Source organism: Squalius cephalus, assembly GCF_949319135.1.
Source record: "Squalius cephalus genome assembly, chromosome: 20".
NCBI classification, from domain to species: Eukaryota; Metazoa; Chordata; class Actinopteri; order Cypriniformes; family Leuciscidae; genus Squalius; species Squalius cephalus.
This window is the reverse complement of record NC_137141.1, coordinates 23,134,539-23,151,042: the sequence shown is the minus strand read 5'-3', so window position 1 is coordinate 23,151,042 and position 16,504 is coordinate 23,134,539. Positions and strand designations below refer to the sequence as shown.

Sequence of the window (16,504 nt, the reverse complement as noted above, 5' to 3'; positions counted from 1 at the left end):
GAGGGAGAATATAAGAAATTAACAGGGAGGCCAGACTCCTCCATCATGATCAGAACAGATGAGTCAATCATCACCCACTGCAGGCACAAAACACAGCTCCACACCCACACGTGCACACAGACACACACACTAAAGTACTGAACGGATGCCCCCGCAATCACTTCACACAGCTAACCTCTGTTCGCTGGGGTCCCATCCTTGATTTCTCCTGTAAAGCTTATCTTATTACAGCAGCTTCATCCCACCGGACACAGCTGTTAATTAGTTTTCTGCCCCTTCTCTTGTTTTCAGAGTCACTCTTTTTCTCTTTGCAATGCCAGGTGCGCTTTCAGTTGGGAAGTCATCAAAGATAGTACAAGGTGTCCTCTCTATAGTGGAAATGACATGCATGCTGTTATTTCTCTTTTAGAGTTAATGAAATAAATGCTTTCTGCTGATAAAGGTAAATATGAAATGCGACAGATGCTGGGAAATAAATCTAATCTGAATTCAAATGGATAGAGTCTTTCCTTTTCAAGCCTGTAATGTGCATCTTTTGAAAAGGTTTTTGCGACATGCTTTAAATTATTTATTAGAAAATCTAATGCTAACAGCTACATTACATGGGCCATTATGAGAGGCATGGATTTGATTATTTTCTGATTCTTCAGTCCATCCACTAGATCATTACACTCCAGAGGACACATGCAGATGGGGTGGCATGCTGCTTTTACAACCACTTTAAACACCATTTTGCAGATTATTTTATAATTATACATGTAGCCATTATGACCTCATATAAATTGAGAGATTTATACTTTTAAAAAGTAATTTGTCACACTGTAGGACCCTTATAGCTAGTGAAGACGACAAAAATGATTTAATAAAATTTTAAGAAATAGTGACCAGTTACAGGAACACAATACCATTCAAAAGTTAGGGGTCAGTTAGATTTTTTTTGACAGAAAGTAATATTTAGGAAGGATGCATTAAATTAATTAAAAGTGACAAAAAAGTTCACTTACATCTCTTTAACATTTATAAAATTAAAAAGGTTTATTTCTATTTATCAATTTTCTTTCTATTTATCAAAGAATCTTATAGATGCTACAAAAGTATTCTGAACGATGCTTCTGAACGATGCTGAAAATTCAGCTTTGCCATCACAGGAATAAATTACATTTTAAAACATATTAAAATAGAAAACAGTTATTTAAAAATATATAAAATATTTCACAATATTACTGTATTTACTGTATAAATGCAAATAAATGCAGTCTTGGTGAGCATAAGAGACTTCTTACAAAAATATTTAAAAAAAAATCTTACTAATCCCAAACTTTTGAAATTGTTCTACATTTAAATAAATACAATTTTAGAGAGTATAGTTCAACCAAAAAGTATGAACTGTATGAACGTAATAGTTCTTCAAACATTTCTATTTTTGTGTTCCTAGAACAAAAAAACAAGCAAAAATCAAACAAACAAAACAAAGGTATACTGGGATACGAGTAAATGATTACCAAACATTAATTTTTGGTTCACTATCCCTTTAACCCATGATGTTATTAAAAAGAGCATCTCATCTCTTCCATCAATTGCATGGAAACCAATATTGCTCATGAGCAAACACAAAATTCATCTCAAGCTCAACAGTCCCTTGAGCATAAAAGTAGAGCGCTAAGACTAGTAAACATTACTAATAATGCAATCCCAAAACACAAGCAATGCAGAGACCTTGATGGAAACTGCAAAAAGCCTGAGAGAATGAGAGGGAGAGAGAAACAAAATGAAAAGGAAGGAAAGGACACGGGCAAAAACAACAACAATATGGCATGGCAAGACGCGTTACGTGTACTTTGCATTGACTTTGAGCACCAGTAGGCAGCCACAAGCAAAGGCGAATCTGACAAGGAATAAATCACCCCACATGATGTCATTATAAATGGCCGTGGACGCTGCCATTCCAGCTGAGCAGAGGAAGTGTGAAGGAGAGGGTGACAGAACAGTGTGATGATGACTCGTAATTGACAACCGCACTGCTCTGCGTGACCACACGCGCAGAGGCAGAACAGTACAGCGCTAAAGCTCTTAGACAAATATTAGCCCTACTCAATAAACAGAACGCATCTGCTTCACTGAAGTGAACTTCGTCAACAGTAGCCATAAACGTCTCCCGTGAATCTTAATAATGTTCCTTGATTTATCCTATATGCGTAGGATGTTGACAACTAAACTTGGTCTAATTCAGTATTACTTTAGCTCTGCCTTCATACAGTAAGCAATCGTGCACACCATTCTGCACACAGGCCAAATGCACCATTAGCATGGATGCTACATAAAGACAGTAGAGTCTATAAACAATTATATATTGCCATGAGCACAGCCTTTCTCTCACAGTCTTTTTCATAGACCAGAAGTTGCATTTAATTTGCATTGACTGGATTTTAAAAATAGAACTAAGCATTCTGGGAAACAGAACATAAACTTTTATTTAAAAAATATCTTGTAATGACATGATGGTCTTTTTTTTTTGTTCTATCTAATAATGTATTCAAGAAATACAACTAAAGACCTTAAAAAAGCAATTAATACATATAATGAGTCAGATAAAATGAGCATGATTTTAATTTATTTACAAATTACTTTAATCATTAACTCATTTAACTTTTAACGTAATTAAAACAGTTTCGCTATACTTATTAGTACTGAAAAAATTCTGCAAAATAAAATTCCTGTGGTGTGACCAATATGCAGGAAATGATATCATAAAGAGGACCCCTGCAGATCTTAAATTAGCTTTATTCGCTTAAATTATCAGATAATTTGACCACACAACTTTATGAAAATGTTTATATATATATATATAAACTTTGTACCATTAAAAATATTTTTTTTCTGAAAACAATAATTAAAATGTGTACACTCAGATATTAAAGATGTAAGAAAAATACATTATAAATATATAATTTAATGAATATACAAGAATTACTTTTTACTTGATGGTTACACCACATGACATTTTTAGAGTCTTTTAAAAAAATGTTTTAAATGGCATACCAAATGAAATCAACATAAATACAAAGAGTACATTTCTAAGAACTTGGCACATGTTTTAAATTTAAAATTGTGGACTTTTTTCATTGTGGACATGTATTCACCCTTTCACATTTTCCACATATCTGAATACCAAAACATACCACTGATAAAATAATCTTTAAGTAAGTGTTCAGACACACTTACCTGCTTGATACCAAGTCGATAAGCCATAATGCGGTCGACCGCATTGGGATTCATTTGAGTCCACTGAAGTTTGAAGCCGTAGACACGAGGTTTGTTCTGCCACAGAGCGCTGTAGGTGTCATAGTAGAACTCGGGTGCAAAGGCTTTACCTGAAAATAGACATTGGCTTATTACTGTAAATTCACAGCCACATTTCAAGGCCAAAACCAAGACTGAACAATTATTTGTTTTGTCCTAATAGAAAATTCATAAATAAACTTTTAATATTGAAGAAAAAATTTAGACAGATGTGAAGATTTCCATGGATTGTGTTGGCTTTAAATTGCAGATACAAAAGTGGCAGATTCCACATTCCCTCTGATACATTATCACAAAAATTCTCGATTTAGGATGTGTCAGATAAATCATTTGAAGTAAACCACAGGGATTTGTTTTATAAGGTAGGTCTGTCTTAAAGAAGTAATGTTTTTACACCAGTGATGCTTTTTTTCTAAGCCATGTTTATAAAAGCTACTTAAATGCCCTAATTGAACTAAGGCCTAATCCTGGCTTAGTCTAAGTCTTGTCTGTGAAACTGGGCTATAGTCTGCTGTTTAGATCGGCAGGTCAAATGTCTGGCGCACTGAAGTGATGCTAGAGGATATTGTGAATGCATTTATAAACCATTGCTGGTGGAAAATTAGTAAAAAAAAAAAAAAAAAAAAGGAGGAACGTTCTCCATCAAAGGTTCAACGGAGACAGACACAAAGCAAAGTCATTAGGAGAGCTCACCTCTCTATCTGCTGAAAGCTGACAAGCAATGAAAAAATATGAAAATGCGAAAGAAAAAACAGTTTTGCATCAAGGACTGTCTGTTTCTTGCCTAACTAAAAAACACTTGCAGAATCAAAGTAAAAAAGAATAAATATATTATTTGCAGACAACAAATGCTTTAAGCTCATGAAATGAAAAGAAACTCTATGTTATGTCTAAAATAGCTGTTTTTACAGTACGTTGACTGCACAATTAGATAAACAAAACAAACAAAAACATTATTGTGGTTATGTGAATGAATCCAGGAAAATTATATTATTACGATAATTGGCTTTCATATTGTCACTTTACTAAAACCAAAAGAAATTACAAAAATTAATTAAAATAGTTTTAGAAAGCAGAATAAAACAGTAAAAATATGTTCCACAGTTCCACAGCTTCTTCTTTTTGTCAGACTGTCCGGAAGTTCACCTTTCTGCAGATACATTTTGAATGTCCAAGTCGGTAGAAACATCTTGGAGGGTTACATTGAGAAGAGCGAGAATGGAAAATTTGCTGATGTCTGCAGGTCAGGAATAACGGCTGTCACCAGCACTTATTTTATCCCCAGCTTATTAAGAGGGAAAAATCTAGAGCCAATGCTAATAGGTCCATCGAGTTTACTCTGCTTAAGGCTTAGGGATAAATTTGACTCCTCTGGGAATCAATGCTTGAGTGAAGGTGGAGTGAAAAAGCAGGAGCATCATACACACATGGCTCTTAAATCAGCCTAAGATGGAGAAAGATACATGTAGTACTGCATGGATCAGCTGTCACTTAGCAGAGAGGCAAAAGAAACACAGCGGCTCCTGCAGCCAAGGTTTCTAAGGGTGTATTCACACCAGGAAAGTCCGATAGTTCACTTGCTTTGGTCCGGACCAAATAGGATGTTGATTTTTTTTGTTTGGTACGGTTCGCTTTCACACTGCTCTTTTTGCAAGTGAACCAAAATGTGTAAACAAAACCACACGTGTGCTAAGGTCGTCCATTCATTGGACAGGAATTCTCAAGCAGGGAAAAGCAGGAAGTGCACAAACAGGCTCAGCATGGAGATATTTCGTAATGTAATATTTGTTATTTTACTGATTTGGTGTTATTCTCTACAAACGCAATATGAAGAAACTATATGGTATAGATAAAAGCCCCCCCGCACCGACAACTGATTGCTTGGGTCCTTACATGCGCTTCGTGAGGCACACTAGCTGGCACACACACGCAAGGTCTCTCGCTCCCTCTCTCTCTGCCGTGCGCGCACTCTGGCTCGCTCGCTCGCTCGCTTTAGACACCATTATGCCAAAATGTCCGTTTTGTTAAGTATCCTCATAAGAGCAGTCAAATAAAAAGACGCAGTTTTCTGCAGTTGGGTCGGTTCATGTTCACACCGTAAACGAACCGTACCAGAGTTCGTTTGGAACCGTACCGAGACCACCTCTTCAGCTGGGTCTCGGTTCGGTTGTTTGATCCGCACCCGAGTTCGATTGCTGTATTCACACCTGCCCAAAAGGTCCGCACCAAGGGGGGAAACGAACTAGAGTTCGATTCAATCGAACCAAACGAGGCAGGTGTGAATACACCCTAAGAGTGCGTCCACTGTGCTCTACAATGGAAATGTACAAATGCTTTAAAGTGCAAACCTTTGATCCATTAGTTTCAGGGTTGGATCAATACCACAATTCTCAATTAACCTTGTCTCAAGGTACATCAGTTTCTAAATGGATACTAAACCAATATCTTATGCAACAAATAAACAGCCACGGACAGCAGAAGAAATTAAATTCGTCTAGAAATTAGTTTGATAATTTGACATCAATAACTCAATAATTAAATCTGCTATTAAATGCTCATACTACTGCAAACCTCACATAAGCACATAAGTACTTTATATTTGACTCCCCAGTAGTGTGCAGCCATCAACCAGTGGGGAGTACTTACTAACCCATCAACCACAGGCACCCTGAAGCAAACCACCTAAGATTTTTGAGCCAAGTGAACTTTGAATGCAGTTTCCAAAAAAGAAGAAGCAAAAGAAAAAAACATTTTTTTATTATATATATATATATATATATATATATATATATATATATATATATATATATATATATATATATATATATATATATATATATAAAAATAATGTCACACAATTGACATATCATTTGTGTTAAACTAACAAGTTCAGTTGCATTTTAGCTTGGAAAAACGAAATTGTTAAAGAAATTCTGTATTTTTTTCTGTAATTTCTATATTTCTGTAATTCTTTAACACCAAAAGTGAAATGAATCATCTGCAAATCATGTATTTTATTCACACATAAAGAGCGAAACAAATACGCATCAGCCAATGCAAATTCACCCAGTGAGATTAAATCCATAAAGTGTATTCAATTTATTATATAGAATTTTTTTTATTATAAATTATTTTAACATAATTCATTCATTTCTGCATTAACACATATTTTGTCTTATCTTAAAAAGGAACTGTATGCGTTAATGCATTAACTACTATGAAAATGTTAAATAAATCAGAAATTAATACGATTATTTGAATCTCTTGACAGTCCTTGTTTTTATTTAATGTATGTGCAGTCTGTAGTACCAGATACAGAATTGATTAGGCCTAGTTCACGTTTCGAGTCTATCGACTTCGGGTTCGAGTCGTTCGTTCATCACGTGACAGCCACATAAGCTGAGCTATGCAATTGGTACCGGATACAGAATTGATTAGTTCATCTCTCGAGTCTTCGGGTTCGAGTCGTTTGGTTTTATGTTTTGGTTTGGTTTTATTTATGCATGTTGTTATTAGGCTATATATAGGTATCTTTATCAAAGTGATTTTCTATGGGGTTAGGATTGTATATATATATATATATATATATATATATATATATATATATATATATATATATATATATATATATACATAGACATCCAAATAAATAGATTGAGATTCACAAACAAATGCAAAGTGATTCACAAAAAATGATCAAATTCACAAATAAATAGATTAAGATCCACAAATTAATGTAAGAGTTTCACAAAAATGTATAAAACTCACAAATAAATAAAATGAGATTTGCAAATAAATAAAAAAATTAAACAAATGTGTTTTATGTCACAAACACAACTCCGCCTGGCATTTATTTGTGAACCGCTTTTTTGTACATTTGTAAATCGCTGCACACATTTGTGAATCTCTTCTTGTGCATTTGTAAATCCCCTCACGCATCTGTGGATTTTGAAACACTTCTAGCGTCGACGTGCAGACAAATCCACAAATAAGTGAACTCCACCCACTGTTAACTCAAGCCAATCAGATAACGGCTACATTGAGCTGACCAATCGTAGCACGTTCTCGCTACAACCGATCACGTTTGGTTTTACAATCAGGGTGGTCTTGCCCTGAAATAACTTTGCTTGTTCATCTGCATTGGCTCAATTAGAAAGTGTAAAGCTTAGGCCCATAAAATTGCTGCAGTAAAAGTTTCAATTTCAAGTCAAGACACATTTTCAAGTCAAAACAGAAAAAAAACCCCCAGAGTATTAGTCACAATGATGTTGTGAAGAAATGTTGGTAGTGCAAACATATGCAGAAATAAAGACAAAAGAATACTCGCAGCAATAAACTGTACCTACCTGTAGTTCAAATGGTTCATGTAATTGAAAAATTCCCATTCGGTGTGGAAAGGCCTTTAGGTTGGGATTTGAACCCAGGTCAACTCATGTGCTAAACAAAAACTGTACAACTGCACTAACACAATTCATACTTACATTACAACCTTCTTGTTAAAGCCTTTCTTTCCTTAGTCGTGTCTTATTTCGCCTTGGGCACAAGTGAGCCAGTACAACACTGGTGCCCTTTCAGAAAAAAGGTGCATGATGGTCCTGCAGGGCCTTCTCTCAACTTTCTGAACTTTCTGCTGTATTAATTGGTAACCCCTGTTGGGTTTGCATTTTGCACTGAAATTAATGCTGAGACTGAGAAAAGTCAAGCTTTCTTATCTTTGAACAGTTGTGCACATTGCTCTGACAAAGTGAAATGTCAACTTGATGCATTGGCCATTTGTTCAAGTGTCACACAAAACCCTGTGGCCATGTGACATTGGCTGTTGTTCTGTGCCTTCGCCTTCATTTGCTTGAATCCATCATGTTCGCTTCGTGATACAACATTACAAGGGTGTTTAGCCTCCAATAAAACAGACTCAACGTGGAATTGGGATTGGCTTGGGCTCTTTTAACGCTTAGACATACAGTATAAAAACCCATTTGATGACAACGATAAATGAGAGCTTCAAGCTCGTGCAGTATGTTCCAGCATCATAGAGAGCAGAGGCTCATCATAGATGCATGGTTTGTGCAAAATAATGGCCTTCAGCATGTCCTACAGAAGTGCACAGAGGAGAGAGAGAACGAGAGATGCGGATACAAGGAGAGTGGATATGAGTGATATAATCCTCTTTTATGCCTGCTGAACAGAGCAGGAAATTGTCAATGCAAATTAAATGATTAGGGGTGAACATCTCCAAGAATAACCTATGCATCAGAAAGCAGGTAGCTCATCTCTCTCCCTCTCTCTCTCTCTCTCTCTCTCTCCCACATCCTCCTCTGGTCCAGGATGCCTCATCAACCAGCTGGGATTTCAGCCATGAATATTCAACAGCAGGGAGGGCAAAAACACGAGCTAGCAGTTCCCATTTCTAAACACAAGCGTCTGGTGCAGTAGCAGGCATGAGATCAGGCTACTTATGTGGTGGCACGAAATCAAAGAGAAACTGCTCCACCATTTGCACCAAATGTTCCAGGTGACATGGTGGACTGGATTTATTGGTGCCAAAACAGATATACGGCCAGTCCAAGATATGGGGTTTTGAATCTCGAAGGAAAAGCAAGAGCGGGTTTTACATCGCTAGTGAAGCGCTATTGCTAGCAATATATCTGCACAGTTTAATTTATTCTGTTGTTAAGTGCTTGTAGTTGAGATTTGCATTTTATTAATGACTGCATATAAAGTGTTAAGTACTGTACTGTATATAAGAAAATATTTCCAGGACAAAACCAACATCTGCTTAATGGACAGTTAAAAAAATAACAGGGTACTTCAGTAGTTTCTTCATAATTAAATGTGATTGTACTGTAGCACAAAAATCTGCCAATCAGGAACAGTTTTGGATTAGGCACCAAAGTATCGTAAAATGGTGATTCTCGACAGGTTTTTCTTAAGGAGATAGATTTGAGATTGCATGGTGACATAACAAAGAAACAAAATGTAGCGTACAATTAAGAAACAAGGACATTAGCAAAAGTGCTGTTGCTTGCGCCCAATACCACAGCCATGCTAATATTCAGCCCAATATTGAGTGTGACATTTCATTTCTACAGCATTTCAATAAACAAAAGATGTGTCCCTATTTACACACTGTACTTGTGCACTCTTCCATTCTGTAGTATAAATAGTGCAAGCAGTGTGTTCACACTTCAAATTACAACACGCAACGGTATAGTACATAATGAATAGTATAAGTGCTTAGTGTCTTGAACATTATATGAGACACAAGAAAGAAGTTAATATTGAATAACTTACATTTCAAACATAATATTGCCAGTTACCAGATATAATATTACAAGTTATTTTGTCTTGTTTTGACCCACCAATAAAAAAGGTCACAAACAAAGCCAAAGAAGAACCGCTGCGAGTTTCTAAGCAACACATAGTACTGGAGATTTCCTTCCTGAATGAATAATTTAAGTTGTTCATAAAGGTAGTTGCTTGTTGCCAGCTACTGGCGTAACAATGTAACCAGTGGAAAGAGTCACTGATTAATCCTTACCCTATGTGCTATCTTCCTAACTATACATAATTATATTGCAAATGCATCCATTTAAATTGCACATGTATTTCAATTGTCTTACCTGTGACAAGGAAAGTACATCGGCCAGCACCTGCTTCGTTGGTGATGTCACAAGTGTACGCGCCGTAGCCCTCACGGTTGAGTGACTTTACGTGGTATTCCGTCTCGTCCCGAGTATCGAACTTGCCCGTTGTTAGCAGTCTGGTGCCCAGTTTCCATTCGTATGTCAGTACTCTTGAGGGGTGGGCACGCAAGACCCTGCAGCTCAGTGAGAACGGCCGGCCTAGACCCTGCCTGATCTCCGTATACACCGGCTCCACCGCAGGAGGATCTGGAAAAGGACGCACGTTCATATCAGACAAAAAGAACGTATTTGCACTGGTGCCTACTAAGTCAATAAAACCAATACAATTCCCTGCTGAAAAATCCAGCATAAGGTATGATTTGCATGCTGGTCACCAGCATAGGAAGCAGGAGAGCTGGTGCACAGCTCAGTTTTGCTCCAGCATGACTATGCTGGTCCACCAGCTAGACCAGCACTATACCAGGTCTAACCAGCATAAACCAGCCTGGACAAACATGGAATTCATGCTGGATTTTTCAGCAGGGTTGGAGAACTAAGTACAGAATAAACATACTGTGACTGATAAAATAAAGATTCATTCACAAAATCAAAATCGCCTGTGAGTGACAGGAAATGCGAAAGTTACTTGAGAATGTCACAACAGCAGCTATACAGACATCACAGATGGATCTGTAAGTTTTATAATCACTGCGAAGCAGCAAAACAGCAGAAAAAAGGGGGGGGGGGGGGGATGCTGACTCACCCACTCATAAGAGGGTGACCTGTCATGAATCAGTGATTCATGGTGTTGCGAGCCAATGCGCGCACATACACCATGATGCACACCATCAGAGAGCACAGCCCCGGGAGAGCATCATCAAACATAACATTATGTCCTTAGAAGGGCGCTGGCATCTGCACAGAGTTTGCACTTTTTATAGTCTGATTTGGAGAAGCTTCCTGTTACTGTAGTGCACAGCACTTCTATTAATGTCCGCTGAGAGTCATGCGTTCTTACAGAGAGGGCTTGATGCACAGAATTCACACACCACATTCCTCTCTTACTCTTTTATTTCATATACAGTACACCACCGCTATGTAAGCTACAATATGTATTCATAATTTGTACATTATCAGTGGCCCAAAGTCCCAAACAGGCATTAGGACACTATAAAAATGAATGAATTTCATTGCACTATATGCCAAAATATCAAACACTATATATCTATATATATAATTTCAAGTTATTGGCTTAAGGATGATTTGAAAAGAAATGTTGATACAGTAAAATATGGATATTGAATATTTTCACAAAAAGAGGATGACTGAAAATGTCCTTCATAATAGTTACTAAGACCCTGCAATAACATCTTCCCAAAGAAATAGGCTTTGCCTTTTTTTCTTGAAATTTTATCATCTGTTTGGTTATCTAGTAGGCCTTCAGTAGATAAATGGAACAGTATAGGCAATACAGGGATGCAGTCCAGTAATTCAGACTATTCATACTTTACAATGTACCCCTACATCTCAAATCCACAGTGGCAATCATTTGAGGCATGCTCATCTCAGTCCCATTTCCCAAACTCACATAGAACAGCACATATTTTCTCCTGTCAAAAAGTGCTGGAAATAAAAAAGGAAAGCAAACTTACTGTACCAGACATGCTGAATGGAATGAAGGCTGGATGCTTCTAAATTCTTAAAGATCTAAAAGGATAAGCTTAAATGACTGACATTAATTTAGTAGGCAAATACTGTTTGCCTATGCGTGTATTTCAGAAAACTAGTCTTAATTATTTTACTCTTTTTATTTTATTATTCTTTACTTTACTTATTAGTAAAATGCAAAAACTGTAATAATAAAGAATAACTGTGTCCAGGCTGGCCCTGTACATAAATGGAGACATGTATTGTAAATCGACTTTTATATACATGTAATATTCTACTATATGTTATACACTATGTTTACATTAATCAAACTACTCTATATCATAAACAAACAGTGGTTAAAATGTCAGGTTACGACTGTAACCATGGTTCCATAAAAAGGAGAACGAGACCCTGCGTCTTGGATCGACGCCATGGGGAATGCCATCAGCTTGACTGGTGTCTAAAGCACATATAAACACACTCCAATTTCGTTGGCTGGCAACTGTCACACTTATATGAAGACGAGGAGAAGAACGGCAGTTCAAATTACAGCAAAACTTTAATAACTCTAAAAACCAAAGAGATCCACGCAACAGTGTGCACTTAAACACAATCAACACTAGACAATGAACACAGAGAAATACACTTAAATACACAAGATAATGAACTCAAATGAAAACAGGTGTGCACTAATTAATAACGTAATGAATAACCATGACAACAAATGGCGAGCAGGAACACAGGACACAAAGAGAAGCAAACGAAACCAAGTCTTTGAAAACGAAACCAAAACAGACTAAACATGACATTACTCCCCCTTTCGGAAGGCGGCTACTGGCGCAATAAATGATAAATGTTCAAATTGAGTTCAGGAGAGTGGAGGAGCAGAAGACCTCAATGGTGGAGCAGAAGACTACCAAAGCAGGACTGACGACCCCCATAGAGGAGCGGAAGACCACCACAGCAGAGTAGACAAGACTGAAGGTCCCCACGGTGGAACCGATGGTGGGAGGAGCCAGGGTGGAGTTGGCGTTTCAATGGCCAACAGTGGAACCCAGAGAACTGAAGACCCAGGCACAGCTGAGGAGATGGAGAGATCAGACGTCACCATAGGTTCAGGAGCCCATGGCGGAACCGCAGTGAAGAACTACTTCAAGAACCAACAGTGGTTGGGGAGGGAGGTAAATGAAGTAGGGGAAAGTAATTGCCCTACATACTCCATTCACCCTGCATAAACCCTAAGGGGGTACCTCCTAAGCAACCATCCGCAGGGGAGCATACAATTTTACTTTAAACCCTAACATAGGGGAAATACAGCTCAACCATGGGAAACAAAATACTTCAGGGTATTAGAAGGGAGAAAGAGATATGTTAGACATAATCAACCTCAGCACACAGCCACTGACTTATGCCACCCTCACTTAGGGGGGCATGTGAAGGAGACAGGATGTCTTCAGACATGTGTCCATCCTCCTATTTAAACTGAAGTATCTTTGCCAAAAATGTGCCGGCGCACATACAATCGAGCACTGCTCAGCATGCATATGAAACAGGCGACTGAAACAGCGGTTTCAAATTCATGTTAAAATTCCATGTTAAAAGAGCCATGACGATAATGTAGGGTCCAGACATCAAGGAACTCTACAATCTATAAATCCAGCCCTGGACCTAAGGAGCATACTGAACCACAGCATTGCTCTGGACTAGAAAAGTTAGCGGAACACACTCATTTACATTTACATTTATTCATTTAGCAGACGTTTTTATCCAAAGCGACTTACAAATGAGAACAATAGAAGCAGTTAAACTAACAATAGGACAACAATATGCAAGTGCTATGACCCTTCCCAGTTTAATCTAATGCAGTATCTGTATTTATTTTTAATTTTTTAAAGATAATATAGAATAGAAAATAAAGTGTTAGTATTAATGAATCAAGTGTTGCCGAAAAAGATGCGTCTTCAGTCGTTTCTTGAAAATGGACACGGACTCAGTCACTCTGGTTGAGTTGGGCAGGTCATTTCACCTGCATGGAACAAACCAGGAAAAGGTCAGAGAAAGAGATTTAGTGCCTCTTTGAGATGGCACCACAAGACAGTGTTCACTTGCAGAGAGCAAGTTTCTGGATGGCACATAAGTCTGAAGTAATGAGTTTAGGTAAAAGGGAGCCAGTGGTTGTTCTGTAGGCAAAAGTCAGTGACTTGAATTTGATGCGAGCAGCAACTGGCAACCAGTGCAATTTTGTGAGGAGAGGAGTGACGTGTGCTCTCTTCGGCTCTTTAAAGACCACTCTAGCTGCAGAATTTTGGATCAGTTGCAGAGGTTTGATAGTGCAAGCTGGAAGACCTGCCAGGAGAGCATTACAATAGTTGAGTCTGGATAGAACAAGTGCTTGGACAAGGAGTTGTGTAGCATGCTCTGATAGGAAGGGCCTGATCCTCCTGATGTTGTATAAGGCAAATCTGCAGGACCGGGCAGTTCTAGCAATGTGGTCTGCAAAGTTCAATTGATCATCAATCACAACTCCAAGGTTCCTGGCTGACCTTGATGGAGTTATGGATGACGAACCTAGCTGAATGGAGAAATTGTGGTGTAGTGTTGGGTTGGCCGAGACTACAAGCAACTCTGTCTTCGCAAGGTTTAGTTGAAGGAGTTGGTCCTTCATCCAGCCAGAAATGTCTGTCAGGCAGGCTGAGATGCGAGCAGCTACCGTCGGATCATCAGGCTGGAATGAGAGGTAGAGTTGTGTGTCATCAGCGTAGCAGTGATAGGAAAAGTCATGTTTATGAATCACAGATCCTAGTGATGTCATGTAGATGGAGAAGAGAAGTGGTCCGAACGTACTCTGTTAAAATACTAGACCAGTCGTTCTCAACCTTTTTTGGGCCAGCGCCCCCTATCCATTATCCAAGTCCCTTACCGCCCCCTTTATTGAATGTATGCTGATTATAATTCTGTTTTAATAATAATAATAATAATGTGTATTATTCACATCATTATTTTCTTCTTATTATTATCATTACTATTATTATTATTAATAAATCCTTAACTTTTTGTATTTAAAATGTGCAACATTTATGTAATGAGCGAGTACAAACTAAACTAAAATTTTCTAAACTGTTTTTGTCTTATCCTGAATCACTAAGGTACACCTATAATAAGTGTTTATATTGGGACTATTTTAAGGGCCGCGCCGCTTTCTCCTTGTTTCCACAAGCGATTGCGCTCCCGTAGCGTCTGTCGTTGCTATGCAACCATGAACTGCGCTCTCCATGACATGATGACGAGGAAGCTTCAGCAAAGGATTAATTAATTTCTAGCCCTTGCTTTAGCTTTACTACTAGATATATTTATGGAGATGAGAAATAAAAACCCGCCCTATGATCAGCTGTTCGGCCAAGCTTTCGATGTTGTTGTTACGGAAAGGCCGAAGCTGATCAGTTGGTTTTTGTCACATGACCTGCTGTGTGCTTGCGGCATTCTGAAAAGTTGAGATGTTTTCAACCGACCGCGTCGCTTCTATTATGAGCGCGCTTGCCGAGCGCCTACATTTGAAATAACGAATTTGCACGCACATAAAACGCGATATCTAAACAGCCCCTGACTGGGTCAGTTTTGTTTTTATGATAGTGTATTTGCCCGTGCAAAAGTGGACAAATCTTTTTTTTAAATGCACTGTGATTTTGAACTGATAAGTGACTAAATGTCACAGAGGCTATTATGTATGGAAGACTAGGAATGCAGGATTTGTTGTAACACCTTATAAACCAAAAGAATACGGAATAATGTAAATTAATAAATCATTTTAAAATTGACCAATGAGTAGACATTTAAAATTGTTGTGCAAGTCTTGTTTTATGTTAAATGTTTGATTATTCATGTTAAATGTAAACATTTTAAATAAAATAGAACAATAAATTAATAAACCGTAGGCCTATATTAAAATAAATAGACTCATGAGACTGTTTATTCACATGTTTAAAACATAGTTTAATAAAGCCAATATTTAAAAGCATTTTGGCAGTTTTTTTTTCCTTTATCCATTTGAAAATCTTGTTAAAATATGTTATTATAAACTCGTAAGGGCAACAAATGAACTTCCGACTCTCTCCCATGCCACGCAAAGTAGGTGTAAGATGGGCTGTCATTGGACAGTAAAAACGACCATAGGCTATACGGTCATCAAAGCGGTAATGTTTGCACTTAGGTTTTATTAAGCATTTAGGAGAGTATTGCAAGAAGCTGCTTACATTAACCTTACTTTCTAAAAACAAAAAAATACAATCATGATTTTTCATGAAAAATGATGTTAGAATTGTAGGCCTAAAATACCTTGGTATCAGCTTGTTTTCATCAATGGTATAATTAATACAATTATAATTAATTTGGTTTGTCATGATTAATTTGTGTTCATAATCAGTAAAAAAAAAATATTATTGTATTATTAATTATTTTTAACTATCTTGAAACTATCCAAGCAGCGTTTTGCACTCAGATGTGACGGCAGAATTAATACATTACCAAAATGTAATTACAGAATATATTTAAATTATCCATCAAATTGTCATTTTCTCCTTACAGTCTTGCGAGTTAATAATAATGCCTGACCAGTAAATTACTTGGTGAACAAAGAAAACCATTTTGGCATTAGGCAATGGCATTAGTTAATGCCTAAAAATGTAAAAGTTTACCGTATAAATAGAATTTAGTTTAATTAATTTTAAAATTCATCGTCGGAGTGAATGGGAACATGATTTATTGAAAATATTTGAAAATATATAAGTGGTTCTTAAGTCAATACTTTTTTAATGGATTGTCAACTTTCCATTCTTCCGCTGCGTGATTCTAGTCAGCTCTGGATTGTTGTCAGCGCAAACACATTTTTGAGCATGTGAATGCTGATTCTTGTCAGCGCTGGAAAAAATAATAGA

At 37.3% G+C, this 16,504-nt stretch overlaps 1 protein-coding gene across 2 annotated transcripts in view; it reads right to left on the bottom strand.

Annotated features, from left to right (window-relative positions):
- mdga2a (MAM domain containing glycosylphosphatidylinositol anchor 2a) overlaps nucleotides 1–16,504 on the bottom strand; it is a 135,142-nt gene that overhangs the window by 29,242 nt on the left and 89,396 nt on the right. For both annotated transcript variants that reach the window (XM_079853312.1, XM_079853313.1), the window contains exons 9-10: nucleotides 9,921–10,190; nucleotides 3,223–3,371 (exon numbers count right to left, since the gene is read on the bottom strand). In XM_079853312.1, the coding sequence (XP_079709438.1) occupies nucleotides 3,223–3,371; nucleotides 9,921–10,190 (419 nt within the window). The remainder of the gene's footprint in view (nucleotides 1–3,222; nucleotides 3,372–9,920; nucleotides 10,191–16,504) is intronic.